This window comes from Peromyscus eremicus, chromosome 5 (assembly GCF_949786415.1).
Source record: "Peromyscus eremicus chromosome 5, PerEre_H2_v1, whole genome shotgun sequence".
Classification (NCBI taxonomy): domain Eukaryota; kingdom Metazoa; phylum Chordata; class Mammalia; order Rodentia; family Cricetidae; genus Peromyscus; species Peromyscus eremicus.
In genome coordinates, this window is record NC_081420.1 from 119,938,285 (window position 1) to 119,959,453 (window position 21,169).

Genomic DNA, 21,169 nt, shown 5'->3' on the forward strand with positions numbered 1-21,169 from the left:
TCTACTCACTCAAACATTGCATCCCGCCGTCCCCATTTTTATTTATTTTTTAAGTCAGTAAGAATTAGTAAGTCTGATTTTTATAGATGCGCATATACACTTGTGTAACATATACTTACATATACTAAAACTTAACTTACTGGAGCCTCACATTTTGGTATGTAGCTGATTTGAGTATTTGAGGTTAAAAGTTGATTACATTAAAAGTATACACCTTTAATCTCAGCACTCAGGAGGCAGAGGCAGGTGAATCACTGAGTTCCAGGCCAGCCTGGTCTACAATGTGCATTCCAGGACAGCCAGAGCTGTTACACAGAGAAACCTTGTCTCAAAACAAAACAAAAAAGAGATTGATTACATGCAGATACATTTTCTGTTTCTTAATTATGTGTTTTTGTTCCTTTATAGGAGTAAGAGTACTGCTGCTACTGATGTGAATGGATTTAAGCCTTCATCCAGTGAGGTATTTTTAACTTTAATATGTAAAGAGCCACAATTTCGGTCATCTTCTGTAGTTGGGGTTACTTTGTTAGTAAAAAACTTACTTGGGGGAGCTGAGCGCTGAGACCTAGGGCTAAAACTAGGAGATTGAAAATGCAGACCTCCAAGGCACTCAGTGCCTGTTTCTCCAGTTCTGATCTATTCCTGTACCAGGGGTCTAATCAGCCTGCGTCTGCCTCCCTCTCAAGTAGACCAGAGACCCCATCTTAAACAGCCTTCCTGCAGCAGATCCCCTCATCAGGTGGCCAGACTGGAATTCCAGACCAGTGTTGTTTCCAGGACACTGACACAGCTGCCCAGTTCATTGGGGCTGGGGCTGCCACAGTTGGTGTGGCTGGATCAGGGGCTGGCATTGCGACAGTGTTTGGTAGCTTGATTATTGGGTAGGCCAGGAACCCATCTCAAGCAGCAGTTCTTCTCCCATGCCATTCTGGGCTTTGTCCTGTCTGGGGCCAGGGGGCTCACCCAGCTGTCCCTGCTGCTTTGCCTCCATGCCAGTCCTGGTGCTGGAGTGTGCTAAGCTTTAGCATTAAACAGCGTTTCTCTTAAAACAAAACAAAACAAAACACTTATTTCCTGCTCCCTTCTTTTTTTCTTAAGGTCTTTTGTTGTTTTGCTTTTGTGCATTTTTTTCTTAAGTTTTTTTGTTGTTTTGCTTTTGTGCATATTTGGAACAATGTTTTAAAAGCATTTCTGTGTTGATTGGACTTCTGACGTTATTTAGAACCCAGAGAACGATGGGAACGTGGCTGACCTTCCTTTGTCCAGAAAGGTTCTTAAGTCGCTCAACCCAGCAGTCTATAGAAATGTGGAGTATGAAATTTGGCTGAAGTCCAAACAAGGTGAGTTAAACATGAATCTTCTGTAAAATGCCTTGTAGCACCTAAAAATAATGAGGTAAAGTTAGTATTTTATTGTATTTTTTTCTTCGTCTTTTTAAACAGCTCAACAAAAACGTGATTATTCTATTGCTGCTGGATTACAGTATGAAGTTGGAGATAAATGCCATGTAAGTGATTTCTACTAAAAGAGAAAATGACTTTACCTGACTTTATCTTATTTTCTAAAGGAACCACCAACTAAAATTTGACTGTTCATAATTTGGATTTTATAATTCATTTATCCTAAATACAAGTAGAATCATCTTAATGCTGAAATTTGTATGTTTGTAAAACCGTGTGTGTGTGTGTGTGTGTGTGTGTGTGTGTGTGTGTGTGTGTGTGTGTGTGTGTGTATGTGTATGTATGTATGTATGTATGTGTGTTTGTCGTTTTTTTGGTGGTGGTGGTTTGTTTTGTTTGTTTTTGAGACAGTGTCTCACTGTATAGTCCTGGCTGGTCTGGGGCTCTGTAGACCAACCAGGCTGGCCTAGAGTTCACAGAGATCCTCCTGCCTCTGCCTCCTAAGTGCTGGGTCTTTGTCCATTTTATTTGAATACATTTTAATTGAAATCTTAAGGAACTGAAATGATATATGGGTGACATACTTACTCAAGTATGTAGGATATACTTGAAACTTTTGATAGAAATAGCCTTTTACAAGGTTGGTGAGGCTGAATGTGGTCGTGTCTACTTTTAATCTCAGCACTTGGGAGGTAGGGGCAAGAAGGTCTCTTTGAGTTCAAGGCCAGCCTGGTCTACATATTGAGTTCTAGACCAGCGAGGGTTACAGAGTAAGCCCCTGTCTCAAAAACAAAATAAAACAAAACAAAAGGACTAGCAAGATGGCTCAGCTGATAAGAGCCCTTCCTCCTCTTTGGGGATCCTGAGTTTGGTTCTTAGTACCCACACTGGGAAGCTTAAAGCTGCATGTTCCAACTCCAAGGAGTCTTTTGTCCTCTTCTGGCTGCTGCTAGCACTCCATAGGTGGCAGAAACCCACACTCAACAATTTAAAACATTTAAAGTTTACTCAACAATTTAAGACATTTAAAATTAACCCTTAAAAATCTTTCTTATTTAAAATTAGCCTTTAAATTTTTTTTTTTTTTTTTTTTTTTTGTAAAATTCTTGAGAAAAGCAGTATCGTGTCATGATTAATGAGGAATGAGATGTCAACTCAGGACTCTGATAACTCTTTAGAAAAGTATGGGTCTGTGTAGAGGAGAGCTGTATTTACTGTGCTGTCTTATCTGATGTAGTCATTGGCCAGTGCACAGGTCATTGTGTGCAGTTGGCCTTGAAGAAACGTCCAGGCATCCTTATTCCCATCATTATTCACAGTTAGCTACTACTGTCAGTGGGGATGATAAGGAACAGTTGAAGCATCTCTAAAATGAGCAAAAAAGTCACTGCTTTTTACATGTTTTAGTGTCATATGAATGAGAAAATGGTAGTAATAATAGTTCTCTCATTTGTGGAATGGCTGCTGTGTAGACTGCTGTCCCCTGTATGATATATCTCCCCAGTGCATCTCCAGGCATCCTCTATTATATTATATTGATTACCATTACTATTGTATTGATTACTGTTATTAGCTCCAATTTACATATGAGCAAACAATATAAGTGAATTTACCAAGGTTGTTGCTAGTCAGTGGAAAGGCCAGGCCTGGAGATTCAAAGCCAGAATAGATTGACAGTTGTTGATTATTGTTTCTTGAAGTATTGAGAATAATTCAAAAGATTTTGACAGAGTAAATAGTCTACTTAGTAGAGAGGTATGGCATCTTGAGACAGAATCTGTTGTACCCACTTCTGTATTATTTTGTTTTTCCGAATAAATGCTTATATTTTCTTTGGTTAAAGAGAGTACACATTTAAAATTAGGTGTCTGATTTTTCTTTCTGGTGTTCAACAGGTTAGATTGGATCATAATGGAAAATTTTCTAATGCAGACATTCATGGGGTTCACTCTGAAAATGGACCAGTTTTATCTGAAGAACTGGGGAAAAAGTACGTATTTTTCAACTGAAGTGTTTGCTACATCTTTGATTTAGCATGTTACAAATATGAATACTGGTGTGCTTACAAAGGAACTGATTTTGAAGCTGGGTATGGCAGATATCTTGTTCAAGGCCAGCTTGGTCTACATAGAGGTCCAGGGCAGCCAGGGGTACACAGACCCTATCTCAAAAAAACAAAAACAAAAAGCAAGCAAACAACAAACAACAATAACAAACAACCCCAGCTAACCAAACAAAACAGAATAAAGAACAACAAAACCAGGGACTGAATTTGAATCTCTAACGTCTACATAAAAGCCAGGCATGGCTGTGTGTGCCTGTAACACCAGTGTTGGACAGCAAAGGTAGGTGAATCCCAGGTGCTCAACTAGCTATGTAAAATGAGCTTCAGGTACATTGAGGCTGTGCCTTGAAAACCTGGTAGAGACATACACACGTACAGCATATCACAGGCAGCACACATGCACACACCCTAGAAAAAGACAAATGAAGGGTTTGAATCGAATGTTTTGCTTGCTGATACACTTTACAAAATTCTAGTTAATTTAATGGCTGCAGTTTAAAATACGTTCTTCACCAAAAGCAATCGGAAGTTGGTGAGTTTATAAAGTAGGGACTTTGAGAACAGGTACCATATTCCTTCCTATTTCCTTAGTGCTGTGTTGTGTGCAATCTGTCATTTGTTAGTGGCTGGGTGTGGCGGTGGACACCTTTAACCCCAGCACTCAGGCCAGCCTGATTTACAGAATGTGTTCAGGTGAACTGGGGCTGCATAGTGAGACTTTGTTTAAAGAATGTCCGCATTGTCAGGTAGAATAGAAAGATATATTGACTTACCACAGTGTCATTTTTAGTGCACCTTTTGTGAAGTTACTGCCACCTTTACTAGAGGAAAAGGTAATAAATGACACCTTAATCTTTACTAAAAAAACAAATTTAAATATATATGATTGTAAAGTATATAGCACAGTGAACTCTACCTAATATAACCATCACTACTTCCCTATATTTTATTTTATTTCTTTTGGCTTTTTTGAGACAGGGTTTCTCTGTATCCCTGGCTATTCTTGAGCTTACTCTGTAAACCAGGCTGGCCTCAAATGCAGGGATCTGCCTATCTCTTCCTCCAGAGTGCTGGGATTAAAGGAGTATGCCACCACACCCAGCCCTTACGTAGTAATTTTAATCAACTTTTTTTTGTTTTGTTTTGTTTTTTGTTTTGAAGTAACAGCTCATTTTGTTGCACTGGCGGGCTTGAAAGATGCTATGTAGATCAGGTTGGCCTTACAGAAATAGACCTGAATCTGTCTCTGGGAGGGCCAGGATTAAGGGTGTGTAACATCTTGCTTGGCTCAGTTTAACCTTTCTCTCTCAAAGAAATACAAATATTTATTTTTTGGGACTTGTCTTACATAAACCTAGCTGTTTTAGAACTCACTATGTAGACCAGGCTGGCTACTGAACTCAGAGATTAAAGGCATGTGCTAGTATGACTGGCTAAAATGGGCAAATATTGCAAATATAAAATCTCTAATATCTATGCAGGATATATGTTTTAATGTTCCTTTAAAATGATTCTTTTTTTTTTTTTTTTTTTTTTTTTTTTTGGTTTTTTGAGACTGAGTTTCTCTGTGTAGCTTTGTGCCTCTCCTGGAACTCACTCTGTAGCCCAGGCTGGCCTCGAACTCAGAGATCCGCCTCCCTCTGCCTCCCGAGTGCTGGGATTAAAGGTGTGCGCCACCACTGCCCGCCTTAAAATGATTCTTATAGATGTACCTATTTTATGTGGATGAGTGTTTTGCCTGCATGTTGAGTGCAGTGCATGCGTGTCTGTTGCCTGAGGAGGCCAGAAAAGGGTATCAGATCCTCTGGCACTGGAGTTAGGACCATTGTGAGCCACTATGTGGATACTTAGAATTGGACCCAAGTCCTTTAGAAGAGCAGCCAGTGCTCTTAACCACTGAGCCATCTGTCCAGACTGTGTTTTAGTGATTGTTTTAGTTCTTACTGAGATTATTTGACATTACTAACAAACACTTTCATTTATTTTGAAGACATACACCGAAGAACCTCAAGCCACCTCCCCCAGAAAGCTGGAACACAGTGTCAGGAAAGAAGATGAAAAAACCTAATTCTGGACAAAATTTCCATTCAGGTAAATTCAGATCAAGTTCTTTTTAGTATTAGGATGGTTGTTTACGCCAGGGAAATTGTGAGATCTTTTTGTATTTTTCACAGATATGGATTACAGAGGGCCAAAGAATCTAAGCAAGCCAATAAAAGCCCCATCAGCACTACCTCCTCGACTACAGCATCCTTCTTCAGGTGTAAAACAGCATGCATTCTCTAGTCATTCTTCAGGGTCCCAGTCTCAAAAATCCTCCAATGAGCATAAGAATCTAAGTAGGACACCCTCACAGACCATAAGGTAACCTTTCCTAATTCAAGAGGAGTAGAAGTCATGACAGGCATTGTATGTGCTCTATTATATTAATTTTTTCTTTTAGTTACAACTTCTTATTCATACTTGTTTGTAATATAGTATTGAAAAGTATTGCCAGGTGGTGGCGGCGGCACATGCTTTTAATCCCAGCACTTGGGAGGCAGAGGCAGGCGGGTCTCTGTGAGTTCGAGGACAGCCAGGGCTATACAGAGAAGCCGTGTCTCTAAAGCCAAGAAAGAAAGAAAGAAAGAAAGAATAATGTTGTTGATAGAGTTCCCAAATGGTACAAAATAATACTATAGAGGAATAAACTTTTATTTTTGAATATTTTGTTTCAAGTGATGGCAAACCTTATGGTAGCTCTGCAGGGTCTCTCAACCACTGTGGTCAGCAGAATGATGATCCACAGGAGACAGGAAAGTAGTTTGGTTCAACACAACTCAGTAGCTGTTGTTGGTTGAAACTGTGAGAATCTAATCCTAGGTAGTTTGTTTTAGGCATATTTAAGTAATTTGAAAAGCTTCCTGGTGATAAACATATGTGCACAATAAGCTTACGACATGACTACATCGAAATTTTTTGTGAAGTACATGTGACATCTTCCATAAGGATGGGTTCTGTACATTGACTACATGTAAACACCTTCCATAAAGATAGGTTCTGTACATTGACAAGCTCACAATAAGAGTCTGGGGGAGTATCCTGTGTGGTTTCATCCACACAGAAGGCACAGATGTCACCAGGCTATTAACCACATCTACTCCCAGCCTTCAGTGTGGATAACAACTGTCCCTCTCTTTAAAGGGACAGTCCTGTGTGTTTAACATTCCTCATTCCCTTAGTGCTTATCTATGATCACAAGGACCTCTGTGTCTCCCACATCTCCCCCTTTTTATTTTATTTTTTTCTTGGTTTTTCATGACAGGGTTTCTCTGTAGCTTTGGAGCCTTTCCTGGAACTTGCTTTGTAGACTAGGCTGGCCTCGAACTCACAGAGATCCACCTGCCTCTGCCTCCTGAGTGCAGGGATTAAACAAGTGTGCCACCACTGCCCAGCTCCCCTTTTTAATTTTAAAGAGGAAATTGTGGCTGTAATAGAGGCCAAAGTTGAATGCTTTGCTTGCATGACTAATCTGACTAACATAGGCAAGCATAACAGAAGTATAAGAATAGCTAACAGAGGACCAAGGAACGGGGGTGAGGGGGAGAGCCGTCTGAAACCACGATGGCCATTCAAAGGTCACTTTAGAGATTTTTTTTTGTTTATCTCTATACAGATCATTAATTTATGATCATAAATAAATCATCGATGGTATGAGTAAAAAATCTGACACATTAAAGCAACATGTGCCAAGAAATTGTTGGCAACCAAGATAATGCTTGAGGAACAAATTATCTGTAGGAAATCTATTTTGTTTTTGTTTGTTTATTTATTTTTTTATATATGTATGAGTGCTTTGTTTTCATCCATACCAGAAGAGGGAATCAGATACCATTACAGATGGTTGTGATCCACTACATGGTTGCTGGAAATTGAACTCAGGACCTCTGGAAGAGCAGCTAGTGCTCTTACCCACTGAGCCATCTCTCCAGCCCTCAGTAGGTCTATTTTGTAAAACTGTTTCTTAATTCACCCATCTCTTGATTAATTTCTGCAAATATTTTTGCTGTCATATTAGTAGTTTTACTAATCATATAAGTTATATTTGAGACTTCTCTTTGTACTTAAGTAATCATTCTTGGAATTGGCAATAAATCCCAAGAATTTATTGTTGTGGCTGCAACCATTACAGGATCCAGTAGATGGAACGAGTCAGCGGTTTTCTTTTTCTTTTTTTTTTTTTTTTTGGGGGGGGTTGGGTCCCCCCCCCCCCCCCCCCCGAGACAGGGTTTCTCTGTGTAGTTTCGGTGCCTGACCTGGATCTCACTCTGTAGACCAGGCTGGCCTTGAACTCACAGAGACCCGCCTGGTTCTGTCTCCTGAGTGTTGCCTGGCTCAGGGAGAGCTCTTAAGGAAGGGCAGTGTAAGTAGCATTTTCACAAAACTAACAAATAAACAAAAAGAAACAAAAGGTCCATCCCAAAGGTAGTTTATCAGAGGGAAGTGCACTAAGGAGGTATATAAGCACATTTAAAGCATAAACAATGTGATTTAAAAAAAAAACAAAAAAACCAACATTGATAGGAATATTGGAGATAGCCCTATGAATATGGGTGTGGGTGGATTCTACTTTGTCCCGTTATTTGTACATAATACATATGAGTAACTCCTGTGCTATACATTTCTTTTTAAGAGCCCAGGAATAGGTGGGTCTCTTCTGATACAAAAATGATTGTTCTTGTTAACTGCCACATGCCAAAGTCATTGGTTATTTTCTAAACCGTTGGCAACAGATAGTGCTATTGTAGGTACAATAATAACTTTAGTAGTAATACATCAGATACTGCTTTTTTTATCTTCAAACAACTATAGTTCCACTATCGGAGTCTTCTGAAGAGTATGTGATTATGCTCAAATCTGTGTTGCCTTTAGACTGATCAGTTAGATTAGTCCAACCAAAATGTCCCCTTACTTCTGACTACATATTTGTATACAATATTGTGTCCAGACTACTGGTCCCAAAGGATAAAAACAATCCTTAGCATGGCAAAACATCACACTGCCTCCTATTATAGGTGTGCCTTTTAATCCCCACTGATAAAAGGCATTTGGATTCTGCATTCTGAAAATTAACATAATCTAGTCAGTAAACATAACAGTAACGTTTTTGGATCAGTAGTGTTGGGTCCTCGTCTCCCTAAGGCCTTGGCTTGTTAAGTTAAAGTCTTGATGCCTCTCCAAGTCATCACCTTACTCTTCCTCTTGGGGTGGGCTCTGGGATGCTGTCCTGGTCAGATGCATAAGAGTGGCAGCCATCTGAGACTTCATTCATTTTTCTGGAAAGATACAAGCATAAGCTCACCCTAATGTTAGAAGTACATCAGTCCTTTTCCATTGGTTAGTTTCTGAATCTTCATTTAACATACTTTAGGCTCTGTCTACTTTAGGGCAAATGCATTTGAGCAGAAGCAGCCTTATCCTTTAAAGTGAAAAGAAGTTAGTGTGGCTAAAGTTGTGGGATTTGGTGGATGTATATATCCCCTTTTATTTTTAAATTTGCTTTCTAAGTATTTGTTGGTGTCATTCCACATCAGCTGGACCCTGCTGAGGATTGCAGGGGATTTCAGTAACATAATTAATATTTCATAAACTGCAAAACTCCTTAAACTGTTTGCTAGTATAAGCAGGACCATTGTCAGTTTTTAGCTGTAATGGGATCCTAGAAAGGAAATGCATAATGAGCTATTTGATGAAGTTAAGTTCTGTATATGACACACTGGTATTTTCCTCTGCAGCTGACTAGTTAGGGAGAGGCATTGTACATGCCAGTGCACTCTGAGCACAACTGACAACAGGTAACCCTAGTTCAGATGTCAAGCTGATAGAAGAACCACCTGCTACTGATTATGCACTAGAAGTTTGGAATCTGTGTAAAATATGCCTTCAATAAAGACTAGGCTCTTCTGACCTCCCTCTAACTTCTCCTCCAGCCAGAGTCAGACCAAGGGCAAACAGAAGTGAAAAAGAAAACCTACTTAAATTAACAATGGGCATTAACTTCTCCCATCCTTTTTTTTCCCCCCAGAGCTGAGGACCGAACCCAGGGCCTTGTGCTTGCTAGGCAAGCGCTCTACCACTGAGCTAACCCCCCCCCCACCCCCCAACTTCTGAAGATTTAAATCTAACCCTATTTCTGTAAGATTGGGCATCTTCAAAATCTAGGGCAATTTTAATTCTATTAGGAAACAGGATACTCAGAAATACTTAAGAAATAACCACAGAAAATCCAGAAGGAGCCCATGTGAGTGTGATACTGTAAACAAAACAAAAGATGGACAGTATCAAAGCATAACTATGGCGGCGGCGGAGGAACTTGCTGAAAGGCTCTAGTTGTTACTATATGGCTGGCAGTCTGACCTAACATTCTTAGGTGTACTAAAAATAACTGTAGGTGATACCTTGAAAATAAATCATACCGATTGCACTTCTGGTTTAATCCCTTCTGGCCACCAAGGGAATTTGAGAAGCATGCAAGTTTTCTTTGCATTCCTTGGCCACTATATTAGCCAGAAGAAATATTCTAAAAACTTCCTTGATTCCAGTCTAAGACAAATTGCTAAACAGTCTTATTAATAAAAACCTGGAGCCAGATACTAGGGTGAAAACCGAGAGATAAGAGAAGCAGAAAGAAGCCATCCACGTTCTTACCACAAGGAAATCCTCAGCCAAAGAGCGCTACTTCCTGTATACTCACACCTGTATCCTTTCTGTCCATGCCCAGCTACATCACTTCCTCTTTCTGCCCAGCTCTATCACTTCCTGTCTGTCTGTACAGACTTCCAGACCTCCATGGTTAGTATGCCACCACGCCTGGCTCTGTTCCCAATGTGGCCTTGAACTCAGAGATCTGGATAAATCTTGGCCTCCCAAATGCTAGGATTAAAGATGTGTGCTACCATTACCTGACTTCTATGTTTAATATAGTAGCTGGCTTTTCCCTCTGATCTCCAGATAAGCTTTATTGGGGTGCACAAGTAAAATATCACCACATTCCAGTTTGCCCCTATTTTCCCATTTAAGTCCTTCCCAAGACTGCTCATATTATTTTCAAATTTTTTGTCATGCTGTACAAAATTGCAGATTTAAAAAGTAAAGTTTTAATAATCATAAATAATCTGGGTGGTGTTTGGACTCCCAGTTCCTGAAAGGTCTAAATCGAGAAAGTCTCCTTCACTTTTCATGTAAAGGACATTATAAAATTCTTTTTGTTAATGCTGCAAGTGTACCATTGGATAGATGTGTAATTTGACTAGATATCAACAGAGAAAGCATCTACAGTCTCAGGAACAGAAAACTCACTGTATCAACCCTTTGGGAGTGAAATGTGGTAGCTTGAAAGAAAATGGCTCTCATAGGGAGTGGCACTATTAGGTGTGGCTTTTTTGAAGTATGTATGGCCTTGTTGGAGGAAGTGTGTCACTATGGGGGTGGGCTTTGAGGTCTCCTATGCTCAAGCTATGCCCAGTGACACAGTTCACTTCCTGTTGCCTATGGATCAAGATGTAGATAGATCTCTCAGCTCCTTCTCCAGCACCATGGCTGCATGCATACTGCCATGTCCTGCCATGATAATAATGTAATAATGGACTAACCCATGAACCTGTAAGCTCCTCCTCTCCCCCAATTAAATGTTTTCCTTTATAAGAGTTGTCATGGGGGGCTAGAGAGATGGCTCAGCGGTTAAGAGCACTGACTGCTCTTCCAGAGGTCCTGAGTTCAATTCCTAGCAACCACATGGTGGCTCACAACCATCTGTAATGAGATCTGGTGCCCTCTTCTGGCCTACAGTCACATATGCTGTATACATAATAAATAAATAAAAAAAAAAAAAAAAAAAAAAAAAAAAAAAAAAAAAGTGTGGCTGTGAACAGCTTTGTCCTGTTCACATTTTAAAAAAAAAAAAAAAAAAAAAAAGAGTTGTCATGGTCATGGTGTCTCTCACAGCACCTAACCCTAAATTAGACAGAGAGGACAGGGCTTACTTCAGCCCGCATTTCCACATTGTATAGTCCATCACTGAAAGAAGTCAAGGCAGAAACTCAAGACAGGGCAGGAACCTTGAAGGCAGAAACTAGAGCAGGGTCCGTGGAGGAATTCTGCTTATTGGCTTGCTTCTCATGCTTGCTCTGCCTTTCTTACAAAGCCAGGATCAACTGCTCAGGGGTTGGCACCAGCCACTGGGCTGGGGCCTTCCCTATCAATCACTAATGAAAAAAATGCTGCAAATGACTCTAGCTTGTGTCAAGTTGACAGAAAACTAACCAGGATACTAATCTAGTTAGTCATGACTTTTAGGTTATAAATATCATTTAATTGTAAGATAATTTTTTGCTATTCAGGGACATTTGGTCCATGGTGGATTCTTAGCAGATGGAATTTTTACATGTCAGTCAGCTAGTTGTCATTAATTGCATTTGAAGATTTTGTTTAGACACTGACCAGGCCCCTTGGCACTTGGTAGCTTACTCAGCGCAGGCAAAATACCCATTGTTCTATGAGGCCAGCTGATTGAGGATGGTGGGGAACATGGTAAGATAGATGGATTCCTTGCTTGTGGGCCCGCTATCGTACTTCTGTGTGTAAAATGAGTTCCAAGGTCAGAAACAGTACTGTGTGGAATACTGTGACAGTGGATAAGTCCGTGTATGGTGGTTTTGACAGAAGCATTATGTACAGGAAGACATATCTATAACCAGAATTAAGTATCTGCTGCAGTAAGGACAGGGCATTGTCTCTTCCAGAGGAGATGGTTAAGTGTTGTCATCCTGCCACCAGGTCGCTGACCACCCTGGGGAATGTGCCATATTGCAGGCTCAGTAGTGGTCTCTGCGGCTGTAGCCTGGTGCTCGCCAGGTGACTGGGTGAGCAGCAGCCATGTTGTCGAGCTCATGCGTGAACCCCATCTCTGTCACTGTGATCACTTTGTTTATAGGTGACTTTGCAGTGACAGCGATGGTTGGGAAAGAATGGGTCATCTTCTTGATTATTGAACTCCTCAGCTGGAGTTGGTTAGAATTTTTCAGATGCCTGACAACTTGCTAAATCCTCTTTGGAGTCTTTTATAATTGGTCTTGAGAAGAACTGGTTAGATTATGAGGGTTATTTGCCCTTTTGGATTTAATATCTAATTATAATTGGGACTACCTGATTTATTTCACAATTAAAATAGCGGTACCACAGTATCCCAGTATTTAATAAGATTGTATTTATTTGTGCTTTGGCAACATTTTTTCTTAAGTTTTGAATTTGAATTTTGATTTCTTGCTTATATAGGTGATAGAAGTGATAGAAATAGTATCCATATTGCTCTTTTAGAAATGTTTATTTTTATGTGTATGTTTTACCTGCATATGTATAAGTAAGTGTAGTATCTGTCTGCATGCCTAGTGCCTGAGGAGGTCAGAAGAGAGGAGGACATAAGATCCCCTAGAACTGGAGTTACAGGTGGTTGTCAGCTGTCATGTTGGTATCTCTGCAAGGCAGCCATCTGAACTGCTGAGCCGTGTCTAGCTGTTCATATTACTTTTAATGGCTGCAAGCCGTATATGAATATTGGGTTTGTTACTAAGTACATTATTGACTCTCTTGTGATCTTTCTTTGACCAAAGCTTCATTGGGGTGGCAATGGCAGACAATAGCCCAGTCTGACACATCTCATTGTTTTCAGTTTTCGGCTTTTCTTAGAGTCAGTAATCAGGATGGTCTTTATGTCTTATCTGGTCATTGCCTTTAGAACAGGAGAGCAGAATGCTTCCTCTTCCTCTCATAAGCTTTTTTTTCTTCAGAATGCTTCCTCTTCCTCTCATAAGCTTTTTTTTCTTTACATTGTAATTAATTAGCCTACGTTGTTTGTGTGGGTGCATGTGTGCTACGTCGTACATGTGGAGGTCAGAAGAAAACTTATAGGCGTCATTGTTCTTTTTTTCATGTGAATTCTGGGGATTGAACTCAAATGGCCAGGCTTGGTGGCAAGCCTTAAACAATTTGCTGGTCCATGCTTCTTTTGAGAGTAAATTTTTATGATAATATTGGAACGTGGCATAAAGAATATGTACAGTGCTTATATTTCTGCACTCAGGAAAAACATGCAGTTTTTTTGTACATGTATCATGTACAAGGAAGCGAGTTATAATTTACTTTCATTTTATTTTACGCCACTCTTAAGTTTTACCTAACTTTGTAAAGTAACTTTAAATGCTGTTTTTGTTTGTTACCAACTGTCCTAAGTTACAAAGTATTGTGGTGTAGTTGTTGAGTTAGATATTTGTACTGCAGAATAGATCATTACATTTTTGTGTCCTACACATTTGCCTCTTTTTTTTCCCTGAAAGAATGTTTTATTTGACAGAAAACCTGATCGGGAAAGAACTGAGGATTTTGATCACATGAGTCGTGAATCTTACTATTTTGGCCTCTCCCCAGAGGAACGCAGAGAGAAGCAAGCTATTGAAGAGTCTCGTTTACTGTATGAGATTCAGAACCGGGATGAACAGGCTTTTCCTGCCCTTTCTGTACGTATGTAAAGATTTTAAAAGTTAATATTTAGAAGTCTTTCTCGATACAGTTTGTAGTAAATCATAATTTCTCATGGTGAACTTAATTTTTTTTTTAACTGAAAGTATTTTAAAGATTATGTAGACCTTGGTATGGTGGTTCTATGTTTGTAATCCCAGCTACTAGAGAAGCAAGAGAATCCCTGAATTGGAGGCCATCTTGGCAGCATAGTGAAGTTCTGTGTCAAGAGAAAAGGAAGGAGGGAGGGAGGGACAGTAAAGTAGAGTCTGTAGTTAATCCTGGGTCTAGAGATATTACTGAGAAGAGCTGGTGACAGTTGAGCAAGGAGACTGATTTGTTCACCTGACAGTGATGAGTATTTCCTTTCTGGCTGAAGGACTTAGTATATGCAAGCAAAACCTGCAGTGTAGAGGCTTAGGATTCAGTTGACCCTTTACAAGGTTTTCTGAACTGTCAGGAGACTTTGGCCACTGCTTATTAAACATAAACTTGACTTGTGCACTAGTACCATATTGATATAAGTAAGCACATGGATTTGTTTTGTTCCATGTGTTAGTACCTGGGTATACTAGATAACTTCTGACAAGAGCAGTGACTCTACCTTCAGTTTCCTTAGCTTTGGGGGACAGTCAGAAAGGAAAGCCATCGCTATGTAGGTGAGGGGTTTCATTGACAGGACAAGGAGGGCTTAATTGATTATCATGGTCTTTTAAGTCTTGAGAATGATATAAAATGGTGAATGAAATAAAAAAGGAGGAATGCTATTGAAGGTGACACTGTGCCAGGGACAAGATCTAAGTTGCACGTGTTCACTTTTCCGTCTTCTGAGAGAGAGGCTCTGTTTGAAAGAGCTTATCTCCACTAGTTCAGTGTGGAGCTTAGGGGAGATTGTAAAACGTACCTAAGTCAGGTATGTCTGTGTGCTAAAGACATTCCCTTCACGTCTTATTTGTTGTTTTCACATAGCTGGTCTTCTGTAAGAGGCTGATTTTTAACCATTTAATCTTATACTCAAACTTTTGTCCTTAGTGAATGACAAAAATAGTGCTACTGTTATGTGGTCATAGATTGTGAAATTTTGTTGTTAAAATTTGGTTTCATACTTGTAAAGTTTAGATTTAGATTGGCCTGGTGTTGGATTTGATAGTGGCTTAGGTTTGTTTACTAAAAACTGGAATAGAACACTGCACCTCCTGCCTGTTGTGGGATTCGTTAAGAGTATTGTGACAGGAATCTAGAACCTTCAGTGATAATTTATCTTAAAGCTCCAACTATAGCTGAGAAGTGGTGGAGCACGCCTTTAATCTCAGCACTTGGGAGGTAGAGGCCAGCCTGGTCTACAAAGTGAGTTCTAGGTCAGCTAGGGCTGCTCAGAGAAACCCTGTGTCTGAAAAACAAACAAAAAAAAAACAAAAAAAACAAAAACAAACAAACAAACAAAAAACCCGAAAAAACAAAAATAAACCCCAAACCCCAACAACTTATTTTGGTCTCTTTTCTTTACCAGTGATACTGTTTTTAACCAATGATCATTGGTTCATTCAGAGCTCAGGTGGTTTGCTCTTGACTATATCGTTTTAGTGATACCTGCTAATTGATAATTTTCCCTTCACAAGGGATGCTGGCAAAATTGGTAGAGAAGATATTACTGTTTTGCAAAGAATATCAAGTGTAAGATGACAATTTGGGCAATGTGATTTTTAAAAATGATACGTGAAATATTAATTTAGGCTGAAAGTCTGATTGCCTGGTATTTTAATTCAGTAATGGACTATTAGTTTAGAGCATATAATTGAATATGGACTCTAGATGATATCTATAACTACCAGGTAGAGTCTAAAGTATAAAAATACAAGGCTATGAACTTTAAGGTTTTTGGTTAGAAGTATGAATGTTATTTGTAAAACCTGTATTCATGTTTTAAAAATTTTAATGCACAGTGTGACTTTTATTTTAAAGAGTCCATCAGTCAGTCAGTCCCCTCAGAATAGCAACTCGTGTGTCCAGAGGAAGTCTTCACATGCAAGGGATAGGAAAGGAAGCATGAGGAGAGCAGATGCAGAAGAACGGAAGGACAAAGGTATACCACTTCATCACTGAATATAGCTGACATCTGCCTGTTCCGAGTCACATACAGTATTGCCTGCCTTATTTGTGGTTTTGTTTTTTGCAGTTTTAGGTATTCAAGTAAACTATGGTCTGGAAATCTTAAATGGAGGATTCCAGAAATACTTACTTCATAAGAGTCAAATTGAGTGCTGTTTTGAGTAGCATGGTGATGTCTTGTGATACACTGGTGCTTCCTGTTCACATGTGAAGGCTAGTGTTTCCATACTGTGTGTGCTGCCTGCACACTAGTGCCTCAGTAGCTGTCTGGAATGTCACTTTGACTGGATGTAGCAGTGCTTGTGTTCTAGTAATGCTTCCATAGTGCAGAGTAGTGATGCTGGCATTTTGAGTATGCCAGAGAGAAGTCAATACTTTAAATGAAAAGGTGGCAGTATAAGGCCTTTGCAAGAGGTTAGACTCATATGACTTCTACTACAGAATAGTTGTAATTCTGTTTTATTTCAGTATTAGTTTTGATTGACTTTATAAATATAGGAAAAAATATAGTAAGTATAATAATTAGTTACCATTCACAGTTTCAGATGTCCACTGGAGGACTTTATCTACTATGGATAAGAAGGGATTACTGTATTGGAAAAAAGACATTTAAAATTGTCAAGCTGCCTATCTAGTGTTGCATATCTGTCATGGGAAAGAAACATTGACTTGAACTAAGACAATGTTTGTTTTTCTGTATTTAAATCTGATTGATGGTTGATGTTCCTTTTCTTATTTTTAATCTGTTCAGATTCTCTACGTGGCCATACTCATGTGGATAAAAAACCCGAGCCAAGTACACTGGAGGTAAAGGTTTTAAATATATTTAAAACATTTATTATCTATTTGATGTGCATGTGTGCACACTATGCTCTATGTGTGGAGAGCAGAGGGAAACTTGCAGGAGTTACTTCTCTCCTACCAAGTTAGCCTATGTTAGTCCCAGGGATTGAGCTCAAGTCACCAGCCTTGGTGGCAGTTACTTTAGCTGCTGAGCCATTTCACCAAAAGTTTTTTGTTAAGCTGTCATAGAACTCACTCTGTAGCCCGGGCTGGCCTCGAACTCAGAGATTCACCTGCCTCTGCCTCCTGGAGTGCTGGGATTAAAGGTGTGGGCCACCACTCCTGTCTAGTCCCAAAAGTTTTAAATGTTAATTGCCTCTTGTTCTTTTTGTTTGTTTGTTTTTGTTTTTTTGTTTTGTTTTGTTTTGTTTTTCGAGACAGGATTTCTCTGTGTAGCTTTGCGCCTGTCCTGGAACTCACTTGGTAGCCCAGGCTGGCCTCGAACTCACAGAGATCCACCTGGCTCTGCCTCCCGAGTGCTGGGATTAAAGGCGTGCGCCACCACCGCCCGGCAACCTCTTGTTCTTTAATGCTGTGTGATGGTGCAGGAGGAAGAAGTTGGTAATGAGATTGAATCCGTTTAGATGTTTTTTTTTTTTTAAATTTTATTAATGAAGTTAAAAGCTTGAGAAGTCATTGGCACTCTAATCACTTCCTCAGACTACTTCAGGCTGCCCTATCTTAACTTGCAAAACAGTGGGTTTTTTTTTGTTATTATTTTTGTTGTTTGTTTTTTTCAAGGCAGGGTTTCTGTATGTGGCCCTGGGCTGTCCTGGAACTCACTATGTAGGTCAGGCTGGCCTCGAACCCACGGAGATCCACCTGCCTCTGCCTCCCGAGTGCTGGGTTTAAAGACATGCACCACCACCTTGGCCTCAGTGTTTATTCTTTATCACTCTATGGAGTGATGTTTGTAAAGGAGACTGCTATGTTCTTAGAAGTCCCCATCTAAAAGCTCCCCAGTAATGTGGCATTAAACTGATGTGTAGGCCAAATGAAGCGGGAGTAGGTTCTCAGAGCAGGTTCTCTGAGTGAATTAGAAAGGCAATCATACTAACCCAGAATGGAGTTCTTTTAATCACGGTGTGACTTTTTCTTATTCCCAAAGATCAGCGATGATAAATGTACAAGAGTTTCATCACCATCTAAGTTAAAGAAAGTAGAGTGCCCCTCTCCTGTAGAACAAGTAAGTTACTGCACTAGGCATGCAGGCTCCTTTCTGGACTTCTTTTTGCTGTGTTTGAAAACATAGATGTTGTAATTGCAAGAATTCATTTCTGACATAACGTGGGTGCTTTAAATTTTTTTTTTATAATTTATTCTTTTTAGTCTAAAATGTTATAAAAGTTTATGGAATGTCATTTTATAGCCATTCTCTGGCATTCCTGTGACTTGATTTTGAGTAAGCTTCTATTTGTTAACCTTTATGTTTGGCATTGCTCTTGATATTTTTAAGGTAGTTCAGCTTGAAAATCAAAAAGAAGATAAAATTCTTACTATGTTTATAATATTTCTAGAAGTTATCTCAATCATTACCAATGGATTATTCCATATACATTTTAAAAAATACTAATAGTTTGCCAAGTGAATGAACACACTTTCGTTTCTGCAGACAGTTTAGTTCTTGGTCTAATGTAAGAGTAAGTAGTTACTTGCTGTTTTGTCAACATACTTTCTGTTCATAAAATAAATGTGCCTAGGTGCATTTTATTTTATTTTTGTGTAAGAATATTTCTTTTAAACAGTGCTGAAGACTTTCAAGAAGTCTGTGATTTGTTCTCTTGCCCTAGTGTTGTTTCTGCCTGTGACTTGCACCAGGCAACCCTGGTGACATGAAATGAGTTTACATGGTATTCTTTGCCAGTGAGTGAACTCTGAGACTGGTGTGAACAGTTAGTTATATGCTTAGTTTTATAGTAGGGCCTTTTCTACTTCACTCAAGATAAATTTGTTACTAAAATTTGTGTCAAAGCAAAATGACTTTTTTCCTTTTTTCCCTCCCATTCTTGAAGAAGCCAGCAGAACATATGTCTTTGTCAAATCCAGCTCCCCTTCTAGTCTCTCCAGAAGTCCATCTCACTCCTGCGGTGCCTTCTTTACCAGCCACTGTGCCAGCCTGGCCAAGTGAACCTACAACTTTTGGACCAACAGGTTAGAGAAGAATTTTTAAATATTTCCAACCAGCTAACAGAGGCTTTAAGTTCTTAAGCGAGAGCTTGACCACATTAGAATTATGAATGTGGAGCCCATTAGGGCTTCTGGCTTGGTTCCGGAGGTTCATGTACATGGTGTTCATTGTATGCTTTTCCAGTCTTGGGTGTGTGACATTTGAGCCAGTTACCTCTGTTGTTGACCACAGTTTGTGTTTCCTGCATAGGACACACTGTTACATCTCCTTTAGGACTCTTTACAAAGACCTTTACCTTAAATGTCTTTTTTTTTGGAACTGTAGTTGGAAGACATTGACTCAGCTTATTTCCTATTCCTAAAGTACTTTAGGTTGCTTACTGTATGCTTTACAAGGTGTGTAAGCTGTGCAGGATTAATTTAATGCAAACTTTATTTCTACATGAAAATGACTTTGACTGTTTTTGTTTCTTCTTGTCTTTCTTAGGTGTCCCTGCTCAGATTCCCATTTTGTCAGTGACACAGACCACTGGACCTGATGCTGCTGTGTCACAAGCGCATTTAACGCCCTCTCCAGTTCCTGTGTCAATTCAGGCAGTTAACCAGCCCTTGATGCCTTTGCCTCAGACAATGAGCCTCTATCAAGACCCACTCTACCCTGGGTTTCCGTGTAGTGAGAAGGGAGATCGAGCCATTGCACCACCTTATTCACTGTGCCAGACCGGCGAGGACCTGCCTAAAGGTGAGGCCTTCTCTTGTTTTAGAGTGCTTTTTTCCTTGAGAAAAATGGAAAGACAAAAGTAGAAGCCATAAGTCTGCTTCTTACAAAGCTGTAGAATGGGCTCACTCAGGAAAGAGCACAGGTTATTGACTCAGGATCGTGTGATTGTTTAAACCTATTTTAGCTTGGTCTTAGTAGAAAATGAGTTTTTGTGCTTAATGAAGCCTCTCGTGTAGCTTTTTGTTTGTTTTTGGTTTGTTTTTACCTTTTCATAAACAACTTTGACAGCTTCGGAATCATTTCTAGACTTTTATTTATTTTGTAGGTAATGCCTCGCTGTGTAGTCCAGGCTGACCTGGAGCTTGTATTTTGCCTCATTCTCTCCTGGGTTGTGGGTTATAATGATGCACTACCAATACCTTATTTGGTTTATGGAAATCTTAACTATTTCTCCAATATTTTCATTTTGTAATTTTTAAAACCACACATAATATATGAAAAATAGTGTTCATCTGAGTTTTCTCTCAGATTGAATTTTAATCAGATAAACTAAGTTTAAGCTATTCAGGGACTTAGATGTTAATGCAGAGAAACGTGTAGCAAACCTGAGTTATCCTCTATTAACAGCCTAGAATTTGGTTGTTTCCATTTTTGTGTTTTGCTATATAGGCAGTCTGGCAGGAAAATTTGTCTTTAGAACTATAATGATTGATGATGAAGGAAAGAAAAGCTTTGACTATGTAGTTTTAGTAAAATAAAATATTTTATTTTCAGATAAGAACATCCTTCGATTCTTCTTCAATCTTGGTGTAAAGGTATTTACATTTTTTCCTTTTAAAGTTAACTTTCTTATCACTATCTAAATGGTATTTAGAATAAAATATTTAACTTAATTTGTAATCTAAGGTTTATTAAATGCTACTTTTCATGTTTGGTTATGGGGCAGGTTCTAGTTTTTGCTTGCTTTTTCTTTTAATTCGTGGTGGTTTGGCCTTGAAATATATGAAGAGGCAAACCAGTTTCCTGGACTGCTCATAAGAATGTTCTTGTTGGCGAGTTAGATGAAACTCTTAGTTTGAAGTTCTACTTAGGAAATTTAGGTGTGCCATCCTTTGCAAATCAGTTGGTGTCTCTGAAGCCTCCTGTTGATTATGCAAAGCTGCCTCCATTGAGAGGATTGGATGAAGTAATATATAGAAAGCATTGTTTTATAAGGTGGGAACATTGCTCACTAGCACAGCAGAACTTGCCTTTGGGGGGAGAACAGCTTTTCTTAGGAAGAGGCTACAGGACTCACTGCCCATGTCAGTGTTTTGCTGTCTTTGACTTGAGAATTTATTCTGTCAGTTC

The 21,169-nt window shown here is 39.3% G+C and overlaps 1 protein-coding gene across 5 annotated transcripts in view; it reads left to right on the plus strand.

Annotated features, from left to right (window-relative positions):
• Nucleotides 1–21,169, plus strand: part of Otud4 (OTU deubiquitinase 4) — a 78,145-nt gene that overhangs the window by 51,460 nt on the left and 5,516 nt on the right. For all 5 annotated transcript variants that reach the window (XM_059264308.1, XM_059264307.1, XM_059264309.1 and 2 more), the window contains 13 exons: nt 409–463; nt 1,226–1,343; nt 1,446–1,510; nt 3,299–3,393; nt 5,459–5,559; nt 5,643–5,832; nt 13,856–14,018; nt 15,982–16,102; nt 16,880–16,935; nt 18,080–18,157; nt 18,984–19,122; nt 19,586–19,840; nt 20,594–20,634. In XM_059264308.1, the coding sequence (XP_059120291.1) occupies nt 409–463; nt 1,226–1,343; nt 1,446–1,510; nt 3,299–3,393; nt 5,459–5,559; nt 5,643–5,832; nt 13,856–14,018; nt 15,982–16,102; nt 16,880–16,935; nt 18,080–18,157; nt 18,984–19,122; nt 19,586–19,840; nt 20,594–20,634 (1,477 nt within the window). The remainder of the gene's footprint in view (nt 1–408; nt 464–1,225; nt 1,344–1,445; nt 1,511–3,298; nt 3,394–5,458; nt 5,560–5,642; nt 5,833–13,855; nt 14,019–15,981; nt 16,103–16,879; nt 16,936–18,079; nt 18,158–18,983; nt 19,123–19,585; nt 19,841–20,593; nt 20,635–21,169) is intronic.